Source organism: Talpa occidentalis, unplaced genomic scaffold, assembly GCF_014898055.3.
Source record: "Talpa occidentalis isolate TD23 unplaced genomic scaffold, MPIMG_talOcc4v2.1 talOcc4.3, whole genome shotgun sequence".
In the NCBI taxonomy this organism is placed as follows: Eukaryota; Metazoa; Chordata; class Mammalia; order Eulipotyphla; family Talpidae; genus Talpa; species Talpa occidentalis.
In genome coordinates, this window is record NW_023603184.1 from 147,887,064 (window position 1) to 147,910,619 (window position 23,556).

The 23,556-nt window shown below is 56.8% G+C and overlaps 2 protein-coding genes across 2 annotated transcripts in view; both read left to right on the forward strand.

Annotated features, from left to right (window-relative positions):
• Nucleotides 1-843: 843 nt before the first annotated feature.
• NEU2 (neuraminidase 2) lies at nucleotides 844-3,502 on the forward strand. Its single transcript, XM_037521938.1, has 2 exons — nucleotides 844-1,044; nucleotides 2,561-3,502. Exons 1-2 carry the CDS (start codon nucleotides 844-846, stop codon nucleotides 3,500-3,502), a joined length of 1,143 nt encoding a protein of 380 aa, XP_037377835.1.
• Nucleotides 3,503-22,356: 18,854 nt separating this feature from the next.
• INPP5D (inositol polyphosphate-5-phosphatase D) overlaps nucleotides 22,357-23,556 on the forward strand; it is a 93,584-nt gene continuing 92,384 nt past the window's right edge. Inside the window, exon 1 of the mRNA XM_037524243.2 lies at nucleotides 22,357-22,578. Coding sequence (XP_037380140.1) covers nucleotides 22,445-22,578 — 134 coding nt within the window. The 5' untranslated portion in view covers nucleotides 22,357-22,444. The remainder of the gene's footprint in view (nucleotides 22,579-23,556) is intronic.

Below are 23,556 nucleotides of genomic sequence, written 5' to 3' on the forward strand. Positions count from 1 at the left end.
GGTCAACAAGGGGGGGGGTGTCCGTGCCTCTTAGGGCTCCCCCACTTTGCAGGTGTTTTGCAGGTGGGCTCCCCAACAAACAGGCTGACACAGAGGTGGGGGGTATGTGGGCAGGAGGTTTATAGGGGAGCTTTCTGGGGGCAGCGCCGGGGACAAACGGGCTGGGCAATTAGGACGCCTCACTACCAGGGGCGGCTGTCACCCACAGCCTCCATGTTGTCTTTGGCACCCTGCCCTTTTTGATCAAGCACTTATTCTTAATTTTTATTTTCTTATTCCTCTAAAGGTTGTGCCAGGGGCCTCTCTGGCCCCTTAAGCTCGCTCCTTGCCTCAAGGGTGGAGCCCACGCAGGGGTCGCTGGGCCTTTGCACCCCAGCCTGGGGACAGAGCTTAGAGAGCCAAGCTTCATCCACTTTTCCTTCTCTCCTGAGGCAACTTTCTAGGGCTGTGGAGTTATAAAAAGCCCCCATGTGTCATCTTCTGGCTCGGGAAGCTGCAGAATGCCCTAGGCAGGCGGCCGGGCCCACCGAGCTCAGCATTTGAATGATGTGTCGCTTGGCAAAAGCAGCTGAAGTTCTCACACAGCTGCCTTCAGGAAGTGTGTTCACTTACAAAAATACCACACAAAATAGGCTTTTCCACACCCCCTCCCTGTTGCCCCCAGCACAGGCGGCTTGGGCAGAATCAGAAAGTGGAGCGTTGGGGTCAGAACCCCCGTGGGAGGGGTGACCCCCACATGGGAGGGAGGCAAGCCCCGACATGGCTCGGCTGGCCGTGGGCGAGGATGGCCCTGGGGCTTGCAGGGTGTGAGCGCGGGGACTCAGTTTCTCTCTCCCCCCAGCCATGGCGCCCTGCCCCGTCCTGCAGAGGGAGCCGGTGTTCCAGTCGGGAGCGCACGCCTACAGGATCCCCGCTCTGCTCTACCTGCCAGGGCAGAGGGCCCTGCTGGCCTTTGCCGAGAAGCGGATGAGCAAGAAGGATGAGCACGCGGAGGTGATTGTCCTCCGCAGAGGGGACCACGACGTGTCGGCCCAGCAGGTCCAGGTAAGGCAGGACGTGGCTGTATTTCCTCAGCCCTCCACGGTGCCCTCCAACTGATGGCTGCGGCCTGGGGGCCAGGAGGAATCCACATGTGGACACCCAAGAGGAATGCCAGGAGCTACCAGGCAGAGGTGGCGATGGTGCCCTCGCCACCCCGAGGGTCCCAGGGCGTCACTCGGCTGCGTCTGCTTTGCTGGGTGACTGATGTTCAGACAGGCTTCCTTGTGCCCCTGAGGACCTGAGTTCAGCCCCACAGAACGGGGGAGGGGTGTCCTTGAGAACAATTAACCTGGGGGTCGAGGGGCTTGGGCTACTGCTTGTGACCTGGGGCGCCAACGTGTAGGCCAAGCAGCTGATTGGGACCAAGCCCCCCGAAGCTGGCTTGTCACAGGGGAAGGGGGTGGAAAGGTTCGGCTGAAGTTCTCAAAGGCAGGGAAAATTTAATCCGGGCGGGATTCACGGACCCAAGGTGGGGGTCGGGAAGCCGCGCACGTTGCCGGGGGCGGCAGGTTTCACAGGGTGAGGAGAGGCCAGCTGGGAAACCATTTGTATGGTGGGAAAAAAGTTATAAGGCACAAAAAGATTTGTAGGGTGGGGAGAGGTTCATTGTCTGAGTTTTCTAGGCGGGCTTCTGCATTCCTGCCCCCAGGGGGGCTTCCTGGGGGGCTTTTGCATTCCTGTCCCCTGCACCGACCTTTCAGCGTTGATTATTCTCCTACTTCGTGGTCACCACTGCGTGGTTGACCGTTCAGAGCACAGGTGGACCTGGGTCCATGCTTACGAGAGCCACAGTCTCAGACAGCTCGTCTCCCCCACCACGCCTCTCATTCCCCAGATGTGAGATGGAACTCACAACACTCGTTCCCTGGAGTTCCGAGTTAGGGTTGAATGGGACGGGGTGACGTCAGGCTCTTGGCACAGGACACCTCAGAAAGCTTGCTGGGGGATCAGTGCCAGAGGCACTGATAGCACCCTATGTGCCATAGGCTTAGCGATGGCATAAGCTCCATGGAAGTCCTTCATGTGATGGTCCTGCCCCTCCTGGGCTGCATTAATAGAGTATGTTTTGTAGAAGAGGGGAGGTGATTGTCACAGGCTCTCCCTCACTGGTTGTACTTGCTACTAGGGCTTGACTTTTCAAGAACAGGAAGCTGGGCTGGGTTGGTAAGTTGAAGGCACCAGGATGAAGCTGGGAATAGCTCTTGCCAGAATCATCTGTGTCTGGGGTCTAGTGTACCACGGGCACCCAGAAATGTGTGGCGGTGGGAATGGAAGCAATAGGCATTCAAATGAAGAGGGGGTTGCCTTGGAGCACGTGCGGCGGGGTGCTGCTCCTCCCCCACCTTACTCTGGGGAAGCATGAGGCTGATGGGTGAGTGAGTGATGGACGAAGAGCTCTCCTCTCTGACCTCCAATCCTGACCCCTCGAGTCACATGCTGCCCCCTCCCCCCAGGGTGCAGCTGGCGCCGGCACTGTCCACTTCAAGACCGTCTTCCCTTTCTTCTTCCTCACATGCAGTGGCACACGCAGGAGGTGGTGGGCGCAGCCCAGCTGGAAGGCCACCGCTCCATGAACCCCAGCCCCCTGTATGACGAGGTCACGGGGATCCTGTTCCTCTTCTTCATCGCTGTCCCAGGGCAGGTCTCCGAGCACCACCAGCTCCGCACCAAGGTCAATGTCACGCGCCTGTGCCTGGTCACCAGCACTGACTATGGGAGGTCCTGGAGCCCCGCCAGAGACCTCACTGACCCCGCCATTGGCAGCGCCTACCGGGAATGGGCCACCTTTGCGGTGGGCCCTGGGCACTGTCTGCAGCTGCACAACAAGATGCAGAGCCTGCTGGTGCCCGCCTACGCTTACCGGATACTGGGCCCACTCCAGAGCCCTTCCCCTTTCGCTTTCTGCTTTGTCAGCCACGACCATGGGCACACGTGGGGGAGAGGGGACTTCGTGGCCCCCGACACCCTGGAGTGCCAGGTGGCAGAGGTCGGGCACGGGCCACAGAGGGTGGTGTATCTCAACGCGCGAAGCTCCCACAGGGCCAGGGTCCAGGCCCAGAGCACCAACGACGGGCAGACCTTCCAGAAGCCGCAGCCGGTGCAGAAGCTCGTGGAGCCGCCCCCCAGTGGCTGCCACGGCAGCGTCATCAGCTTTCCCAGCCCCCACTCGGGCCCACGCACCTCGGACAAATGGCTGCTCTACACTCACCCCACCGACCCGCAGCACAGAACCAACCTGGGCGTCTACCTCAACAAGCGGCCCCCAGCCCCCGAGGCCTGGTCGGAGCCCACCCTGCTGGCCACAGGCAGCTGCGCGTACTCGGACCTGCAGGGCATGGGGCCCGGGCCCGACGGGTCGCCCCAGTTTGGGTGTCTGTACGAATCGGATAACTACGAGGAGGTCGTCTTCCTCATGTTCACCCTGAAGCAAGCCTTCCCGGCAGAGTTTTTGCCTCAGTGAACCTGCCGGCCCCATCAGTGTCCCTGCCGTCGGCTCTCCTACCAATGGGGTCGAGAGGACCGTCTGATGAGGGGGGATCAGTGGCGACAGCTACTTTGTGCATGTGGTTGAGCCTCGCGTGGCTGGCAGTGACTGAATGGGCTTTTCGCAGGGTGCGGAGCTGGTGGTGTGGCTTTGGCTCTGGATGCGTCTCCAGCACTGGTGCTGCTTCTCCCTGTGGGGTTTTAAGAAATCCAGAGGGAAAGACAGGCATTCGGCCCTGGTCGCTGCTAGGAGGGAAAGAGAGGCCCTCTGGGGGGTGGGAGACACGTGTGGGGTGGGAGCTCAGGCTGAGGCAAGAGGGGGAGCAAAGGGCAGGCAGGGCAGTGCACCCTCAGTGAGAGATAGGGCGGCCCTATCAGACCAAATCAGACCCCTTCAGAGCGGAAGGAGGAGGCCATGAATAAGACACCAAGTCAGTGGTTGTGGCCTCACACGTTCCAGGCAAACCCAGAGACTCAAGAGAAAAAGCCCCCGAGGACTGTGCTGGGGCTTGTCGACACTTGCTGTCATGGAAGAGTTGAGGCTCTGGAGATGATGCAGGAAAGGAGGGGCTTCTGGCCTCTCCAAGCAGAACGTCGCTCTCAGAGGCTCTGTCCACAGAGGTCAAGGGTCTCCTCGAGGAGCTCAAATCTTGCCGATGCTCCAGCTGCACTACTGACTCCCAGAACCCCTGGTGCCGGGGCCCAGTTCTCCAAATTATTCAGGTGACCACAAGGATCGAGACCCGCTGGCATAGACAGATGGTCTCTGAAGTTCTTTTTAGTTCTAAATGTACGCAGGTCTCCTGATTTTGCAACCAAGCTAAATGGTTAAATTACTTTGAGCACAAAAGAGGGAGAAAAATTTATCTAAACTCTTCTCTGAGTCTTGCTTTCACTGACACAGCAGAGTCTGGAGGCTTGTTGACTGACCTTGAGCTGAGCTCCAGGGCCGGTTAGAGCTGGGAGACACAAATGTGGGGTGGGGGGTCAGGGGGGTGCTACCCAGAGGTGAGGAGCCCAGCAACAAAAATTCAAAGCTCCAGTTATCTGAAGAAAAGCCTCTTCATACTTCATGAACTGCCCCGTAACTAGTCAGTGAACTTCAGCCAAGTCCACATTTCTTTACCCTTAGCCAGCTCTTCAGCCACTACTCCTGTGTTCTCTATATTGATCCCCAAGGGCCTCCCCTGGTGGCGCAGTGGTTGAGCGCTGGGCTGTGAAGCTGCCCACAGCCGCTGCAGTGCCAGTTTGATCCCTGGCCACCAGTCAAGGTTCCCACATGGCACGCAGACCTCTCCTGCCGCCCGCGGCTCCCCTCAGCAGTGTACTTCAGTCCTTCTGCCTGCTCTGCTCCCCGCTCTGGCTCTGGTGAATTCTCTCACCCTCCCGCGCTTCTGACTGTACCCAGTGCTTGTATAAATAAATAAATAAATCTTTAAAAAAAAATATTGGTCCCCAAAACCCATATGACCTCATTTCCTTTTGTAACCAGATTTGAATTTATCTCCTACCAATCCCTTTGTCAATTGATTCACAATAAACCTTATTTCTCAAAAACCCTGGTGCCATAATCTAGTCCCTGCCTGTTGGACAGTGAATGCAGTAACAATTTGAATGAAAATTAAAAAAAAAAAAAGGAAAGCAAAAATTGATTTGGTTAAAGCTTAACTCATCAAAAGACACCACTAAGGGAGTGAAAAGAAAGATCATAGATGGGGAGAAGATCCTTGTAGTATATATATCTGCCAAAAGGCTTGTATTCAGAATATATAAAGAGTGTCTACAAATCAATAAGAAAAAGGCAAGCCAATAAAAGTGCCCAACAGGCACTTGAACAGGCACTTCACTAAAAAGAATAAATTGAAGGCTGCTACGTATGTGGTCAACAGGGAAACGTAAATGAAAACCACATGATACTTATCCACTAGAATGACAAAATTGAAAAGATTGACAACAGCAAATATTGGCAAGGATGTGAAGCAACCAGAACCCTCACACATTTCTGGAGGAAGTGTAGCTAGTACAACCACTTTAGAAAACCATTTACTAATACCTACTAAAACTAAACATGCAAATGCTCTATGACCCAACAAATCCCTTCCGAAATGAATGTTGCCAAAGATGCACCTATGTAGAAAGCAGCTTTATTCCAAAGAGTTTCAGACTGATAACAACCTAAATGTCAATGAAAATGAGAATATGTAACTAAATTTAGGAATATTCACACTATGGGATGCTGCACAAAATCAAAGAATAAACTATTGCTACACAATAGCACAGACGATTTCCACATATATGTTGAATGAAAGAAGTCACACACAAAAGGGTCCCTACTTTATGATTCTGGTCACATGATGTTCACGGCAAATCTAACCTATGGCATGTAAGTCAGGACAGTGTCTACTTCTGGCGGAGGAGTGGGGTTCATTGTACGGGGGTAAGAAGGAGATTTGGGGGCACCAGAAGCATTCAATAGGTTGAGCTGGTGCTGCTTACGTGGGTAATTGCATGTATAAAAGTTCAATGAGATGGACACATAATATTTGTGTAGCCTGCTGTATGTTGGGTATACCTCAAAAAAAAAAAAAAAAAGTTGAACTGCACAGCGGATTTGCCAGGTAAGCTTCCAACGCAATATTTTATACTGAGTTTTAAAACTAGGACTGAATTGTTTTTAATAATTTGTTTAGGAGGAATAATTTTAGATTCACAGGAAAATCGCGAAGATAGTACGGAGTGTTCCCGTGGACCCCACACCCAGTTTCCCCTAATGTTAACATCTTACATAACTGTGGCACATTTGTCAAAACTGAGAGATGAACATGGCTACATCACTAGGACTGTATTCGCGTTTTACCAGCTTCTCCACTAATGTCCTTTTTCTGTTCTAGGAGCTCATCCAGGATACATTTAGCGCTACTGAAATTTTACTGTAATTTCTGTCCTTAGAGACACCACACACGCAGTCTGGTGCACAGCTCCAGCTGGTGCCTCCCCTCTGCCCACCTTCCCCTAAAAAGCACTTGTCTAATGAATCAATAAATAAGCAAATGCAAGGATTGTGTGCTCTGGCCTGGACAGCTCGAATGAAAATATCAGTAGACGGTCAGCCTTTGACGGTTCAGGCCCCCAATCAGTTACACGGGGGCCCTGGGTCCAAGCTGTGCCACATTGGGGGGAAGGGCTTGGCCAGTTTTGTGCCCAGTACCACTGCCTAGGATATCTGGGGACCGTTATGGGGAATGCATGTGTGTGTGTATGCATTGCACGGTGCCTTGCTTGGGCATGTGTACACACTCAGGTGCGCATGTACTTGTACATGTCCAAGTGGGTGACACATGTGCTTGTGTGTGTACTCCTGCGTGCACTCACATACGTGGTGTGCTCCTGTGTGCGTATTTATGTGTGCACGTGTATATGGTTGCGGTGTGTGCATGCTCATGAGTGCACTTGTGTACATGCATGTGTGTGCATGTGTATACACACATGTGCAGGGCCAACCTGGAGGCTGGGGAAGCAGACCTGCCTGCCTCCTCCGCACAGTGGCTGACAAGCAGGTTGAGCTGGCAGGACAAAAGGGACTTGGCAGGGGGGAAGAAGTCAAGGATCTCTGAGATGGGTGGAGGATCATTCCAGATTACCCAGAGGGAATAAAGGTGATCCCACGTCCTTGTCAGAGGGATTCGGGGCGGACTTGACTGAAGGGGAAGATGAACAACAGCCACTCGCCAGCCTCCGAGGTAGAAGAAGGAGATGCAGGCCTAGGAGCGGAGTGAAACTCCAGAACTCCAGAACTCCAGAAACTCGAGAGGCAGGGAGACTGTTCCCCAGAGTGCTTGACTTCTGCCTTGAGGACTGGGCCAGTAAAGGGGTGCTCTTTCCAGCCACCATGTGGATTTTTTTTAATAGCAGCAACAGGAAATGAACATGACCCCATTATTCTTGCTTCAGCAACTGAGAGGGATGCTGGGGAGGTAAGGGAAGAAGGGGGTGGTTAGGCCTGCAGTACACCCCAGGACACCTCAAGGTTGGGGAGAGAGAGAGAGGGAAGGAGGGAACAGGATCGTGTTTGTCCTTGGATCCCTCTCTCTGATCAATCCCGACAGCTGACGGCTCGAGGACAGGGACGGAGGGCTGATGTCTGTCACCCCAGCTGTCACTGCCGTTCCTGAGATTCAGAGTCCCCCTCCCTCCCAGCGAATCCAGGACTTCCATTCTCTAAGGCCTCACCCTCCAGCCCCCCCCCCAGAGAGTAGAGAGACATGTTGCCATGGCAACCTCCCATTCCTGCCAGCAGCCCACAGGGACCTGGGCCGTCTCCCAAGATTTACTCCTTGGGCAGCAGTGTAGTGCCCAGGCCCTCCCTGGTACCTTGAGGCAGGACCAGGCTCATTGGTATCCTAAGATCCCTTGGCCACACCGGGTCCTTCTATTCAAGGTCAAGCAGTGGCCAGGCCTCCAACAAGCGGCCAGACCAGAGGCTTCAGGGAGCACTACTGCAGGGGCTGGGCCTCTCCACAGCGGTGGGCGCCCCGAGACCAGGACTTCCCCAAAGGGTCAGAGGGAGCCAGACCCTGCTGCCCAGAGACCAGAGCTCAGAAATCAGCCCCTGCTGAGAAAACAGAGTCTGATCACCCTGAGGAGCCCCAGGATAAGGGGTTTGCTTCCATCACCAGAGGCTGGATGGCTCACGAGCGTTGATGGTGGCGCCTGAGACCAGCGCTGTGGCCTCGCCCACAACCTCACGTGTGGCTGAGGCTTTGCGCAGGCGTGGGGCCTGGACCCTCTGGGGACCCCAAGACTAACTGACCTTGTCCCTTCCTAGAGGCAAGACCACACACAGCAGGGAGACACAGCATGTTCGCCCTTTAGCCATGGAAGTGGCCTTGAAGCTGAAGTCCAGCCTACTCAGTGGACAGGAGGGTAGAAGCTGGTCCTGCAAGGCCCAGTGGCTTGCTCAGACCACTCGGCCAGTGAGAGGCGGGCCAGGAGAGTGGCGGGGCTCCCTAGCCCGAGCTGCGGTCCAGCGTCTGTCGGGGTTGCCGCTTTTGCTCTGTCTGAACACGCAGGTGGTAGGCTCGAGTCCAGGCTTCCAGCTTCCGGGGCGCAGGATTCTGCTTGGCATGTCCCTGTAGCCTGTGCCTTGGGCTCCGGGCACAGAGCCACGGCCCTCCACAGCCCCACCAGAGTGGTGGTCTATGGAGGGCCCCACCCTCCCCAGGTCCCTGGGCTAAAAGGTGCCTGTGTGGGTGGAGGCTCCATCCCGCTCGCTGGGGCCTGAGAAGCCTGTGACGCCAGCAGAGGCGGGGAGTGGAGAGCCCCGGAGGGCCTGCTCTGCACGGTGAGGCTCCAGCGCCACCCCCGCATCTCAGCCCAGCCGTGAGAAGGAGGAAGGAAGGGACCTTGGACCGAAATGTGCTGCTTCAGTCACACCGCCGGCGGAGGGAGGAAGCTGACTGTACTCCTGGCAAGGCCTGCTTTTTCAGATTCCATTTTTGTGCTGTTTTTCGGAAAGGGTTTCAAAGTAATAGAAGTCAGACATTTGGAAGCATGAAGAAGCAGGAAAACATCACCTCAAATCCTACTAACCAAAGGCACATTTTCTCCCGGCTCCTTACCCGTGAGCACGCTGCCACATGACAGAGGCCGGGCTGGCCTGTGGGCATGGTTCACGCACATTTCCTCCGTGGTATTTTCTTGCAAAAGATAATAAGTTAAAGAGACATGAAGTACTTAACCATTCCTTTAATATTAGAGATTGAAGTTACTTCTGGTTTTTTTAGGTTATAAATACACTGAGATGAGCATCTGGTTGAGTAAATTTCGTCCTCACCTGTACTTATTTCTATTGTTTGAAACCTCTGAAAGGAAAGACTGACTCAAGCGCCCTTGAACATTTGAAATCTCTAAAATGTGTTCTTTGCCAGTGTAAAGCACAACTCCTCTTTATGTGTTAAAGGCTCCCAAATGGCCTTCTTCTTTAAATACCTGAGCCCCCAGAAAAACTGATCAAGTTAAATATTTGTTCTTCAATTCCTAAATCATGGTTCCTGGTTTCTGCTTGATGTGGTTTATAATGTAGGTAAAAGACCAGAAGTAGACACGTATACAAAAATTTCTGGGATCCGACAGAAACTTCCAGAACCTTGGAGCTCAAAAGGGCCCTGGATACTATCTGAGCTAACTTTGCTCATCCGAGGAGGGTTGAACAAAGTCAGGAGGCAGGTGACCTTCTCCAAGTCACAGAGCAGACCTGGCTGTACCAGGCTCTGCCACCCCAGCCCCCCCCCCACCACCCTGCCTGTGGACCAGAAGCTCAAAGGCCCAGCACAAGCAGGTGGTTTCTCACTGCCGCCACCCTCTCTCCTTTTCCTTCTCGCCTAGACGGGTTTTGTGGAGCCTCAGGGCCTTCTGCCCAGCGAGGCCTGGGTCACGGGGTCCTCACTGGCCACTGTTGGCTGACCCACGTCACTTCCCCATGCAGAGCATTCTCCTTCCTTCTCGATCTTTCAATGACATCCAGAGTGTGGTTTTATAACACCACGGCCACTTGGATTTCAGTGAAAACCTAACTTCCACTGTGTTAAATATCGACTTTGTTCTTCTTTATCCCAACCGGAAAATCTCTGTGGAACACTCATTGCCTGCCAGGCACTGAGCAGAGGGTGTGAAACAAAAGTGAGTGTCTGCTGAGGCCTTGCTGTGCACCGACATCTGTCCAAGCCCTGCACAGGTGCTCACTGATTCGCTCTTCACAAGCCTATGATTTAGGTGGCCGTCACCCCTATTTAGAGGAGAAGAAACTGAGGCAGAGAGGATGAAGCTCAAGATTGGCCACGATTTTATGAGCTGACAAGTGAGAAGCCGGGAGGTCAGTCTCTGGGCCTGCCCTTCTGCTTGGCCATAGGTGAGGAAGAAAAGCGAGCCAGACTGGACTGTGGGTCCCCTGCTGAGGTGAGCTCCTGGAGGCCAGGGGCTCCCCACCCGGCTGCGTCCTGGGGACAGCGCCTGAACACACAGGTGACTCAAGATATCTGATGACCCAGTGAGGGAATGGACACGCGCATGGGCCCATCTGGCTGTGGCGGAGCCCAATGTGAGCGTGAGGAGGGGAGGAGACCATTAGAAGCAGCGGCCCTTGAGGGGGTTGGTGTGACCTGCAGGGGCTGCTCTCGCCCTACAACACAGGAAGGATTTGGGATCCCTCCTGGAGGAGAGGCAGACTCAGCTCTGCATGTTAGAAAGAGAGCCCTGGCAGAGTGAGAACGGCACATATTAAAAAAACTAGCAACAACAAATGTTGGCGAGGATGTGGAGAGAAAGGAACTCTCCTGCACTGCTGGTGGGAGTGCACACTGGTCCAGCCACTCTGGAGAGCTGTGTGGAGATTCCTCAACCTGCTAAACATAGAGATTCCATATGATCCAGCGATTCCACTCCTAGGGATCTACCCAAAGGACACAGAATCATTAATTCAGAAGGACACACCTGCACCCCTATGTTTATTGCAGCACTATTTATAGTAGGCAAGACTTGGAAACAACCCAAATGCCCACAAATAGATGCTGGATCAAGAAGATGTGGTTTGTATACACCATGGAATATTACTCAGCATTCAAAAAAGATAAACACATGCCATTCGCAGTGACATGGATGGCGCTGGAAGGGATCATGCTCAGCGAAATAAGTCAGAAAGAAAAAGAAAATATTGGATGGTCTCACTTATAGGAGGAATGTAGGGGAACAAAATAAGGGACCAGGGAAAAAAGTAATAACAATAAAAAAACAAAAAAAACAGGCAACTGTAAATCAGAGACATCCTGCAGGGGAGGGGAGGGAGAGGGATCAAGACGAGGGCGGGAAGAGCACAAGGGACTGTGGTGATGGTAACGGGTGAATGGGTGGTGGGAATTCTACGGGGACTACACCTGAGAAAAGAAAGCCCGCATTGTACGAAAAAGAACAATGATGTAAAGTATATATAAATAAATAAATGATTTTTTAAGAAAGCAAGCAAGCCCTGGTAGAAATGTGGGGACAGGGCAAGGGGTAGGGGCCGGGCGGGCAGGCCCCTGAAGGAGGGGCCTCTGGAGTCGGGTGACAAACAGTGCAAGAGCAAGCTGGAGCCAGGGCCGTGGGCGGCATCAAAGGAAGTGGATTCCAGAGGGTTCTGCAGCTGGATGACCCATCGGGTGTGGGAGTCGAGAGGGGGCGGGATGAAGATGGCACGTGTTCTGCCCCGGAGGCTGGTGGTTTGGTGACGCACCGATAGGCTGTGCATGTGGAAGAACAGGCTTCTGTGTGGAGACCGAGGCTTGGGACGAGGCTGGCGTCCGTGTCCGTGGCCTAGCCCTGTCGGCAACAGCAAGTGTGGCTGGGAGCTCAGAACGAGGACAGGGCTGGATGTGCAAATTTGGAGGCCTAGTGAGGAAGCTGCCCCGGCAGGACATGAGACAGACAGCCGAGCAGCCAGGAGCCAAAGGCCTGAAGCACAGTGTGTCCGAGCGCGGCGTGAAGATGATGCACAGAAACGCTGTTCAGTAAGCTCGGGAGGCCGGCGAGTGTGCCCACACACGCACATCTGCAACCCGCAGGGCCCAGCATGCCCTGCTCCTCCCACGGGAAGGGATGCTCCCTGCCCCGGCGGGAGGAGGGGGAGGCATCACTACCCAGCAGCCCCTAGGAAGGCTACATAGGGGTGCTGGCTTGCGCCCTGGGAGTGTCCACGAGACTCGCCGTGGGACTGCTCTAAACAAACTGCATTTTTACTGTTATTTCTGCATAAACCCATTTTGTAGGTGAGGCAACTGATCACTTGTCCTTGGAGGTCAGCAGTAGGGGTCAGATAGGATGGGCGGCAGGAGGATGGGGAACTGGGGAGCACTCAGAATTCCAGGGAGGTGGGGAGGCCTGTGGGCAGGCTGCGGGAACCTGGGAGAAGGAAGTCGGTGGGGATCCTGATTTGACTAGACGATGTCCCAGGGCCGGGGTGGGGGGGGGGCAGGCTGCAGGGAGGGATCCGGGGAGGGACAGGAGGGAGGACACAGCAGTGAGAATGTAATTGCGGGAGCGTCCCTTGTCCCAGTCGGCCTGGGGTGGGGTCTTTGAGCTGCACAGCCAGGGCTGGGCAGCATGGCCAGGGAGGGCGGGGGCCACCTCTCAAAATGGAAACATTGTAAACTTGCTTCTCGGTGAGGAGAGGGGAAGAGTGGAGTCTAGAAGGAGAAAATCCAGGAGGGCCAGGGTGGCTTTGGGGGCTGTCCCAGAGGGTGATGAGGGCCCCAGGAGAAGTAGGGGAGCAGCAGGACTAGAACTAGCGCGGGGGCATTTGAAGGTGCCCTTTGTGGGCAAAGTGAGGGATTTGCTTTTTGATGGTGTCTGGAAATGAGCAGCTCCGAGGAGCACGGGAGGTGATGCAGGGAACTGAGCTCAAGCAGAAAAACACAGACCTGGGTGCAGCCTCCAGGGAGAAGGTGGAGGAAACTTCTAGAAGCCTCTGGCAGCCATGCTGGTAGACGCCATGGGCTTGTCCTGGGGCCATGCTGCCGGGTATAGGGGTCCTCTGGGGAGGTCGTCAGCAGCCCCATCAGGAGGGAGGAGTCTGACAGGCAGTTAGAGGGAGGGGTGCTGGGAAGATGGATCAGGGTAGTGGGGAGAGGTGTGTGTGGTGGGGGCTGAGTGTGGAGGAGGGGAGAGGAGGCAGGGTCAGGGCGGGTCTCACTGGGGCTTGTGAGAGACACAAGGTGGTCTGAGCGCTAGAGCTCAGGCCAGAGATCAAGTTCAGGTGGCACCTGTTCTGAGCGCTGCACTACAGTGGGCAGAGAAAGGGTCCCACCAGACCCCCAGGAGTGGGTGGGAAGTAGGACGAGAGGTAGGTGGTGGCTGGATTGGAGAGCCTTTGCAAGTGAAGGATTTTGGACTTTGTCTTATGGATGCTGAGGAGTCATCAGTTTTCAGGAGGGGAGAGATGAGAGCAAACCCAGGTTTTAGGAAGATGAATCTAGAGGTTCTTTGCTGCCTGGATTACACACTAGAGCTTGGGACTGTAGATCTGGGGGGTCAGCTGGGCCACAGCTCCAGGGAGAACCAGGTTCAACTGCCAGCCATGGCCCTGGCCCCTTTCCACACTCCCCAGGGGCTGTCAAGCCACAGCTGAGTTCACAATCAAAAACCAGAGGAGAGGGCGAGGAGCGCGCCTCTGCTCCACCAGAGCTTCTTTTGATGCTCCGTCCATGCTCACCTCCAAATGGTCATCTGAAACTGCAGGCCGGGGAGCAGTCCTAGGCTCACTGCTCACTGCTCACTGCTCACTGCTCCCAACCATGGTCTGGGTACTGGGACAAAGGAGCCCAAGATGGGAGAGGATGCCAGGAAGGGCTTAGGTGAATAGTCTAGGAATTTCCAAATCCAGCATGGGACTTCAGGCTCATCTAATTCAAAGTGTGAGACCAGGCGGATGCACTCTGCCACCAGCTTGCAGATGAATTATACACACTTGTTTCTCAATTTCCCTACCAATAAAATGCAGAAAACAATCAGACCTCCCTGACAGGACGCCATAAGGATTGAGCAGGCAGTTCTTGCCTGGAGCTTAGCAGTGTCTCGCACCTCGTTGCTGACAGACAGATACTCCTTGTTGTGGTGATTCAGCAAATAGTGGGCACCGCTTTGGACCTCCAAATTCTTTTTTTTTTTTAAAGATCCATTTATTCATGCATACAAGAGCTGGGGTACAGGTCAGAGATGAGGGGGGTGGGGGGGTGAGAGGATTCACCAGAGACAGAGTGGGAAACAGAACAGGCAGATTGACTGAAGTACACTGCTGAGGGGAACAGGGGCGAGACAGGAGAGGTCTGCTGTGCCATGTGGGTCAGCTCCCTGGCTGGGGATCGAACTCAGGCTGCAGTGACTGGCAATAGCTTGATAGCCCTGAGACTTTAACCCCTGTGCCCCCCGGGAAGCCCTGGTCCTCCAAATTCTTATGTCAAAACCCTAACCCCTGGTGGCGCAGTGGTTGAGTGCTGGGTTGCAAAGCTGCCTGCAGCCTCTGCAGCGCCGGTTCGATCCCTGGCCGCCGGCGAGAGTCCCACATGGCACACAGACCTCTCCTGCTGCACCTGCTGCTCCCCTCAGCAGTGTATTTCGTCAGTCTGCCTGTTCTGCTCCCCGCTCTGGCTCTGGTGAATTCTCTCACCCTCCCGTGCTTCTGACTGTACCCAGTGATTGTATAAATAAATAAATATTAAAATAAAAAACAAAACAAAACAAAAAAACCCTAACCCGGCACCCTCAGTGGAACTGGGTGTGAAGATAGCGCTTTGAGCAGGTAAATAGGTCTAGATGAGGCCCTAGGGTTGGGGTGCCGGTCCATAGACTTGGGGGCCTGTAAGAAGACTGCAAGAGCACTCTGTCTTTCCACGGACAGGAAGGCCTCGTGAGAACACGGTGACAAGGTGGCTTGAGACAAGCCAGGGACGAGCTCCCACTAGAACCCGACCAGGCCGGCACCTTGACCTTGGGCCTCCAGGCTCCAGAGCTGCGAGCCGTGTCTGTGTTATTTGTCCCACAGTCAAGCCAACCGCGACATCTCGACCACACCTGGCCGTGTGGGCCCAGTGGCGTGGGTGTCTAGATGTCACCCGGGCGGGGGGTGTCAGCCTGGTGAGGACATGAGGGCACTTTGGAAACCTTGGGAGGGGTGATGGGGGGATGGTCCGTCTGAAGAGCAGCAGAGTCCCACAGCCCCCAGGGCCACTGGGATGTCAGGGCTTCCGGGGCTGGGGCAGCCACGTAGGGGAGGGCACAGGTGGCAATGGGCTGAAGACGTCATGGGAACGAAGCTGGAACTGATAGGCTGGAGGGCTCAAGGAGGTCGTTTTGGGCACGTCTGTTAAGAGGCCTGTGGCTGCCAAAGCAGAAAAGACTAAGACAGAGTATGGAGATGTGGAATTGCCAGGGGAGGTGAGTGGCCCTTGGCAGAAAGTGCCTTTAGGAGGCGCAACAGTAGCAGGCACTGCCGAGGGAGGGCGTCACAGCTCAGGCTTGGGGGTACCCAGAGCGGGAACTGAGGGTAAGGCTGGGCGGGGGTAGTCAGGTGGCCAGGGCAGGGCCGCTGACCTGGCTGTAGGCTGAGGTCACTGTCCCCAGAGCTCCGGGAATCTGACCCAGGGAGCAGCAAACTAGGAGGGGGGTTGCTGTGGTGACCTGCTCCTCGCCAACCTCCTGGGTTTTGCACACCAGGTTGGGGTGGGGGTGGGAGGGTTGGTGTCCAGTAGTCTCGGAGCTGCAAGGGCCCATCACGTTTCTGTGTTCACTTTCTTGGCAACTTCTTGGAAAATGAAAGTGTAAATTTTTTGAAATTCAAATCATGTATGGTAACTGCAAGGGGGCAGCTCATTTTAAAATAAATAATGTGAAAGTCAAGAATCCTTTTGACACATAAGATTTATTTTTAAATCAGTTTCAATTGTAGGCTGTCCCTCCACGTCACTCTCTTACGGGGGATGCTCCAGAATCGCCCCTCTGGGCCGAGGGGAACACGGGCCTGTGCTCCACTCGGTGGGCCTGTGAATTGGAGCAGCCATTTTAGAAGGCAACAGGGCCTCCCTAACCCAAACTGAAATCCACAATACCCGTGGCTCCAAGGGGCTGTCCTAGGGGGTTACCGGCAGACCCCCCGACTGCCAGGTGTATTTCAAACACCAGGAGCCCTTCAGCAGGAGATCGGGACGATGCTCTACGCTGGAGTGTGGGATAGTTAGTATGCAAAAAAGTAGATGTGGTAGATGTCCAAAATGCCCCCCAAAACTGAACCCACACAATGGTAAGAAAAAAGCAAGATGGGCAACAGGATAAAAAGAAAAGATTCCCCTCACCCCCCGCCAAAAAAAAAGAAATTATGCAGAGAGTTTTCCAAGAATACACAAATTCTGGCCCTTGGAAAGAGGTCCGGGGATCAGGTCCTGCAGGAAAACATACTTTTCATTCTGGTGGGAATTTTATCATGTTCAGGTAACTCTGATGAATCCTGGGGTACAGACCAAGGGGTGTCTCTGGGCACCCGCCAGCCGTCCACACTGTCAGGCTCTCCCGCAGGATTCTACACACTCGTGGAACCGGGGTTGTCTTACTGAGAGTCGATTGTTGTTAGAGTCATAGGTGGTCGGTAAGGGAAGCCTGGAGTGACAGGCAAGTGCTTGTGGCTAAGCCCTGCGACTCTCTCCTGCTGGGCTGCCCCCGAGGACCAAACTTTTCCACAGATGGAGTCACACAGCTGGAGTCAGGCTGCACCCCCCCCTCCCTCCCCCGGGGCTTCCTGGTGGTTTTTTGTTTTGCTGTTTTTTTCCTACTCTTGTAGTGTGAATATTTTCCCCACGTCCTTAGCGACCTTGCCAGGAGACACTTTTTGGATGTGACTCTTCCTTACTCAATTCTTCCCAAAGTCGGGCAATTCTCCTCCTGGCCCTCAAGCCCAGCTGACTTTCCAGCACCTTCAGGGAAGGGAAGAGGAGCTCCCAGTCAGGCCTCTTTGGTGTTCACAGGACGTCCTGAGCACAATCGGGGCCCCTCGCCACCCTGGGGAAGTCGCCTGCGCGCCAGTAGCCATTTACCATGGGAAGGAGAGAGTCGGGTTCCTAGAAAGTGACACCCCCATGCAGTCAGGAGGGATGGTGGGATGCTCACGACGCCCCCTGGTGGCGGGCGCCACAAGGCTTGGGATCTGACCAGGTGGGTGATTGTACCAGGTAAAGAGCCTTTTTTCCCTTCAAAATTTATCTATTTATGCATACAAGCACTGGGGTTCAGGTATGAGGTATGGGGGGTGAGAGGATTCACCAGAGACAGAGTGGGGAGCAGAACAGGCAGACTGAAATACAGTGGGGCCTGCCCTGGAGGCCCTGCTCAGGGGCCTCCCCATACCGCAGGTGGCGCACCTGCCTGGCCCAGGTACGCTGCCTGCCTTCACACTCTTCAGGCCGAGAAGGGGGCATTCAGACCCCGCCCTGCTCTTGTGTGTGTGATGCAGGGTCTGATTTCCAGCTCTGAGAGTTCTAAAGAGATGGGGGGAAATTGTGTGTATGTGGGGTGCTGTGCCTGAGGCTTCACCCCCCCACCCTTCAGGGTGCTCTGCACCCCGGGAAGGAAGCCTTACCCTCCAGGGCCCATGAGAAGCTCGGGCAAGCTTTCAGAGAACTGTGAGCCCGGTTTCCTGTGGGGGTGCAGGAGTGGGTCCAGAAAGGCGGACTCTGAAGAGGGACCAGACTCACTGTGAGGAGAAGGTGGCAGGTGGAGCCAAGCACCCTGACGGGTGGGGGCCGAGAGAGTGGGGTCTCCCCACACCTCAATAATAAGCACACTTGGCCTTTGGTTTGGGAGGGGTCGATGGCAGGGTGAGTTCTCAGACCCGAGGAGGGTGTCTCTTTCCTGACGGGTTGGAGGGGGCTGACCGCTGGCCCTGGAGCCATGGTGCCGGCCTGCCCCGTGGGCAGCCACTCGAGCCGCTTCTCCAGCCCAGGACGCCTTTTGATCAGGTCTGGGGGCGAGGGAAGTTCACTCCTGATTACACCAGCCGGTGCGCAGCTTTGAACTTCAGAGTCAAGTATTTCCTTCCGTATTAGCCGGGGTTCTCCGAGAAACCGTGCTGATAATACTTTCACTTCCCTTCCCATAGGAATCTGTGGAGGACTCCTATTGGGCTGGCCAGGCTGGTGGGGAGCGGGGGGCCCTGGGGTGCAGTAAAAGACTTTGATGGATGCGGGAGGAGAAAGGAAGCATGAGGGTGAATGTTAAGAACAGTGTCTGCTCCTCTGTGGGGCTGCCTGTGTCTTCCCTCTCCCTCAAGCTCCCCCTCTCCCCATCCCTAGAGCTGGGACCTCATGGTCCCTCTCCCAGCTCAGCCCCCACACCCACGCTGTTCCTCGTCCAGGCTATGAGGACGACTGCACACGTAGCCTGATAGGAACCCCATGGAACCTGTCTCCTAGCGCACGCCGATGCTGTCTGGGGCTCAGAGGAACAGCTCCGTCCTGCCCCCGGGACCTGGTGTGACTTGAATCCTCAGAAGCACAGGCCCACCTTTGCCTTGATGCCACAGGGCCCAAAACATCAACACTGACATTTTCATCAGCTCTTCCAGGGCTTCTGGAGGTGGCTAAGTGCCCGTGACCCCCGGCTCGCCAGCCCACACCAATGCTGCTCACTCCCTGACATCCTGGAAGTTCCAAGTGCCCCTCCTAGGGGCTTTTCCAGCCCACTGAAGGGCTGACGGTGCAGCTGGTGGGGTGTTCCAGCCAGGACCTGGGCCCACAGAGGCCTTGAGCCCACTTTTCCACCTCAGCTGCTTTCCAATGCTCGGCCTCACATATGGGGTTGACCAGATGGCCCAGGGGGCTCTGTGACACAAGGGTCTTTCTGGAACCCTGGCTGGGTGTGGCTGGGGCAGGAGTGGACCACTCCTTTCTCTGTGGAATGCCACAAGATTGGGTCGCTAGAATGATGCTGAGTTGCTGCCTTGGGCTGACTCATATCAGGCAACAGATGAGTTCAGGGTTCTGGGCTATGACCCATGGTGGTCTGTGGCCATGGTCCATGGCCCGTCCTTAACCTCGAACCATGCCTTTGGTTCAAGGCCTGCTGACTGTACTACCTCCATTTGACAGCTCTGAGGGCCGCAGGGATGGTGGCAGCCTCCCCTGCCCCCGCCCCTGCCCCTCCGCCCATGGCACCCGGGCTGCCACCCATCCTCTCTGGAGGCGCCTGTCCTGGGGTCAGGCAGTGTCTTCTCCGGGGTGTCTCCCAACCAGCAGATGCTCTGGGCTGTTTGACTCCTGCCAGGTGTGGGGCAACATCCCCAGACAATAGGACTGTGCCTGGTGGGGTGCGGTGTGCACAGCTGCCTTCTGGAGCATGGGGCGATCCAGCGTGTGGAAGGCAGGGTGTAGTCACCACAGAGAGGGGTCGCAGTAGAGGAAGATGCGATGATGCCTAAAGAGCTCAAGAGAACATGGTTGGACGTGCTGTTCTCGATGCTATAAAATTCAGAATAGTAGCGTTAACATGACCAGAAAGTGAGTTATCACTAACGTTTCTTGCCCTGGGGAGATAGGCGCTTGTGCTTATCAGCGAAGCCAAGAGTTGGCTCGGAGGAGCCACTGGGCGCTGTCGTCACAGGAGATGAAGCCGCATTACCAGCCGTGGTGCCACCAGCAAGAGACGGAGGGGAACAGGAGCCACAGGCGAGAAGGCCTGCCCCTTTCCAAGTGAGCGGCTCTGGAGAGGCCGGGCGCTGCCATTGCAAGGTGGGGCTTGCCGCGGGAGACTCAAAACCAGCCCCGAAGGCGCAGCTGACGATACAAAGCGGGACCTGCACAGGAAGGGGGAACCTGGCGCCCGCAGACCCGCGTGTGCCCGGCGGGACACTGGACGTACGTGCGTTCCCTCCTCTTCTCTGTCCTCCTAAGTAATCTCTATGGCAGATCTCTGTCTCTCACGGGGGCCCACGCGTTTTGTAACACAAGTTGTCAATGCACTGTGAATGCGGACAGGGACCCGCAGCAAATATCCACTCAGGCCTTGCCACTATAAAGGCCGCCCTGATCTGGCCTCTGGGGATTTCTGAACATGGCGCAGCAGAAGGGCGGGAGGGCGAGGAAGCTGACCATGGTGGGTGATGTGGGCAGCTGGATGGAGAAGGAAGTAAAGATGGGATGGGTCTGAAAAATGAGGGAATGTGTGCGTCACTTACGTGCCACGCATGTGCCTGGTGCGTGTTCAGGGGTGTCAGGGGTGTGTCAGGGGTGCCAGATGCCAAAAGGCAGTATCACCGGGGGCCAAGGGCAGGGACCGTGGGAAGAGCAATGTGAGACCAGGGCGGTGGGAGGCTGGAGGTTGGGGGAGATGGCCATTGGTGGGGCAGTCTGGACAGTGGGGGAGGGTCTCTAGGGCTGAGCAGGTCAAGGAGCTAAGAGGCAGGATTTCGGAGGGATCCTCCTAGTGGCCCTGGAGTGACCAGGGGCTGAGAGGCAGAGGGCAGAGAGGAGGCCGGTGGAGGCCAGCTGGGAAGCAAGGAGAAGGGTGCTTAGGCCTTGCCGTGGTGTGAGCTGGGAGTGGACATTGGGGGTAAGGGAGGAGAGACTTCACGCTGGGGCTGCTGGGTGTTGGGACCCCCAGACTGAGCTGGTTTTAGGGATCCAGAGCATGGAGGCAGCTCTTCTCCCCACTTGTCCCCATGTCCAGCTCAGGGCTTGGTCAAAGGACCCGTAATACAGGTTTGCTGAAGGTGAGGGTCTAATCTTTGGGTTCAGTGGGAGATGTCGAGGACAGAGGCAGTGGCCAGGGAGCAGACATTCAGGGCAGTCTGCGGAGGAGCCGCGGGGAGGGGAAGGCCTCTCTGGGCCGCAGTTTCCAGGAGGAGCCTCACCTGGAGCCCAGAGGGAGCCTGAAATATGCCCGGGCCTCGCGGCGCTCTGGTCTCAGACTGGGGTGCAGTCCGACAGTGCCTGTCCCCGTGCCGGCTGGGGAGCCCCAAGATGACCCTCCAGTGGCAACAGTCCACCCCAGGCCCCCCTTATTGGGCACAATTTCTGAGCCTCAAGCCTGAGAGAAGCACCTCTCGTCTCCCTTATTCCCCTCCCTGACTCTACCCCTCCCCCACTACTCCCCCCTCCCCCCGCCTCCCACCCCTTGGGACTAGCGAGTGAGGCCCCTCCAGGCTTCAGGCCCCTGAATGAGCTTGGCTCCCCCGCCCCTGGAGAGCCTGAGGCTGCTACTTTCCTCCAGGTGCGGCAGGGAAACCAAGGCTGAGTGAGAAAAGCAGCCCTACCAGCTCCTGCATTGCGGGTTCGGAGGAGCAGACCCCACAAGCTGGCCTGGCTCGGTCCAGAGGGCATGTGCTAAGGGGAGAGGGCTGGTTGTGGGGTAAAGGGGCCCCTCTTGTGCACAAGGTCACACTTGGCCCTTCCCCACGGTGGGCAGGCCTGAGGGCCGAGGCGCCCTGTCTGCGATCCAAGGGGTGAGTGTCCACCTTCATGCCCAGGTGGTGGTCCCCAGGGGGTGCCTTCTGAACCCTGGGCTGAGGCAGGCAGACTCCACCTCCAAGCAGGAGCCCCGCTGACACCCGACTGCGCTCACATGCAGCACCAGGAGGGAACGGCGCCCTCGCTCAGGCGGCCAGCTGGCCTGTGTGGGCTTCCCAAGCGTGCCAGAAAGACCCAGGTTTGGCTCTGCCAGGGAGACGTCTCAGCCCCTCGCCTTCATGCCCATGGGCCCTGGACTGAGCTCAAGAGGCCACAGACACCAGGCCCTCTGCACCGGCTCCCAGTGGGATGCCTGGAGGGTGCTCACAGCACTTCTGCCCTCACGTTTGCTCCCTTCTGGGGGTCCTGGGTGCCAGCCGGGAAGTTCTGCCCTATGAGCCTCTGATCCTTGGGCATGGCGGAGGGGCAGGGGAGGAGGCATCTGTCTGGGGCACAGCCATGCCAGGTGGGCCCTGCATAGGCCTTGGCTCAGCCATAACGTGGCCGTCGCACCTGCAAGGCGCACTCCTGCAGAAGTGTACCCCAGCCGAGGGGGCCGGGGGTTCCCCCACGAGGACTCGGATTGCCCCCTGGAGACTGAGACCCACAAAAGGAAAGAGAAAGGGCGGGACAAGGCGAGGGAGGGGGGGTGGACAGTGGACGGGCGGGGTGGGAAGGTGGGGGCCGGAGGCCTGCTCTGGCTGTCCCCACAATGAGGAAGCGTCTCTGCAGCTCGCTTCCTTTCCCTCGCTGAGCGCCCGAAACAGGAAGTTCAGCCGGCGAGCTGGTGGCAGTAGCAGCTCAGTGGGGACGCACAGCCGGGCAGTGCAGGGGCCTCGCTCCCCTGGCTGCTGTGTGGGTCGGGAGGTGGCTGCCAGCCCAGCCCCAGGAGACCCGCGCCCGCCATGGTGCCCTGCTGGAACCACGGCAACATCACCCGCTCCAAGGCGGAGGAGCTGCTCTCCAGGACGGGCAAGGATGGCAGCTTCCTCGTGCGTGCCAGCGAGTCCATCTCCCGGGCGTACGCGCTCTGCGTGCTGTAAGTAAGGGCGTCCTGCCCCGCGCCCCCGCCGCCTGGGCTCCCCTGCCTGCAGAGGCAATGGAAGTGCACCTTGGGAGAGCGATGCCAGCGGGGGCTCAGCCCGGCACCTGGTACCTAGCAGGGTGTTCTGATGTCAGGGAATGGGGTGACCTGGCTGCACACTGCCCAGGCTGGCGGGGGCGTCCAGCCGAGGCCCAGCGTGGACTTGCCTGCCTTGGAGTTCAGGGGTTCAGGTTTTGCCATGCTGGAGCTCTCCAGGGCTGCCCTGGGCCTGGTACACACCCAGCTGCCTGAGAGGCGCCGCGCCAGCAGCTTCCTCGGGGCTCTGGGGCAAGGGGAAGAGGGCCCGGGCTCTCCGAGGCAGGCGGAAGCTCAGGGCACCAGGGTGGTGGGTGGCTCAGAAGGCAGCTCAGGTGTCGGGCAAAGATGCACCGTTTGGAAACCCTTGTGTAAGAGCAGATGCGGCTGAAGGCGACCCTGCCTGTTCCCGGGTTTGGGGTTTGGAGGAAGTCGCTGTCTGGGGAGCCATGAAGATGGGGTGGGTTCCCCCAAAAAAGGACTTTCGGTTCACCCAAAAGTTGCATTCGGGGCCCTGACAGCAGAGGAAGTCACCCCCACCCAGCCAGCCTCCTCTCCCCGGGTCGCTCTCCAGGCCGCCTGGCCACTCCCCACTCGGCGCCCCTTCCCCCCTCTGGAGGCTGTTGAACGTGCCAGTGGCTCTGAGCACCGGGAAGCAGCCGCTTGCTGGAGCTCCGGTTCTGAGACACCCTCTGGACCCATGGCTGGAGGCTCTCGCCGCTGCGGCCCTGTGCTCGGGCCGCCCCCGGTCTCAGACCGTGCTGGGGCACCCGGGGAGCCCACCTGCGCCTCTCAGCTGGTGTCCTGGGCTCGAGGGGACGTGGGTCGCTGAACACAGACCTCTCCTGGAAGTGAGTCTGGCCCTTGCCAGCCGGTTCCCCTCCCCCTTGGGACAGC

Excerpts from the sequence above, each read along its gene's own strand:
- NEU2 (XM_037521938.1), top strand. The coding sequence starts at position 844 with ATGGCGCCCTGCCCCGTCCTGCAGAGGGAGCCGGTGTTCCAGTCGGGA. Across the intron at positions 1,045-2,560 it reads TGTCGGCCCAGCAGGTCCAG|TGGCACACGCAGGAGGTGGT; the intron begins GTAAGGCAGGAC and ends CCTCACATGCAG.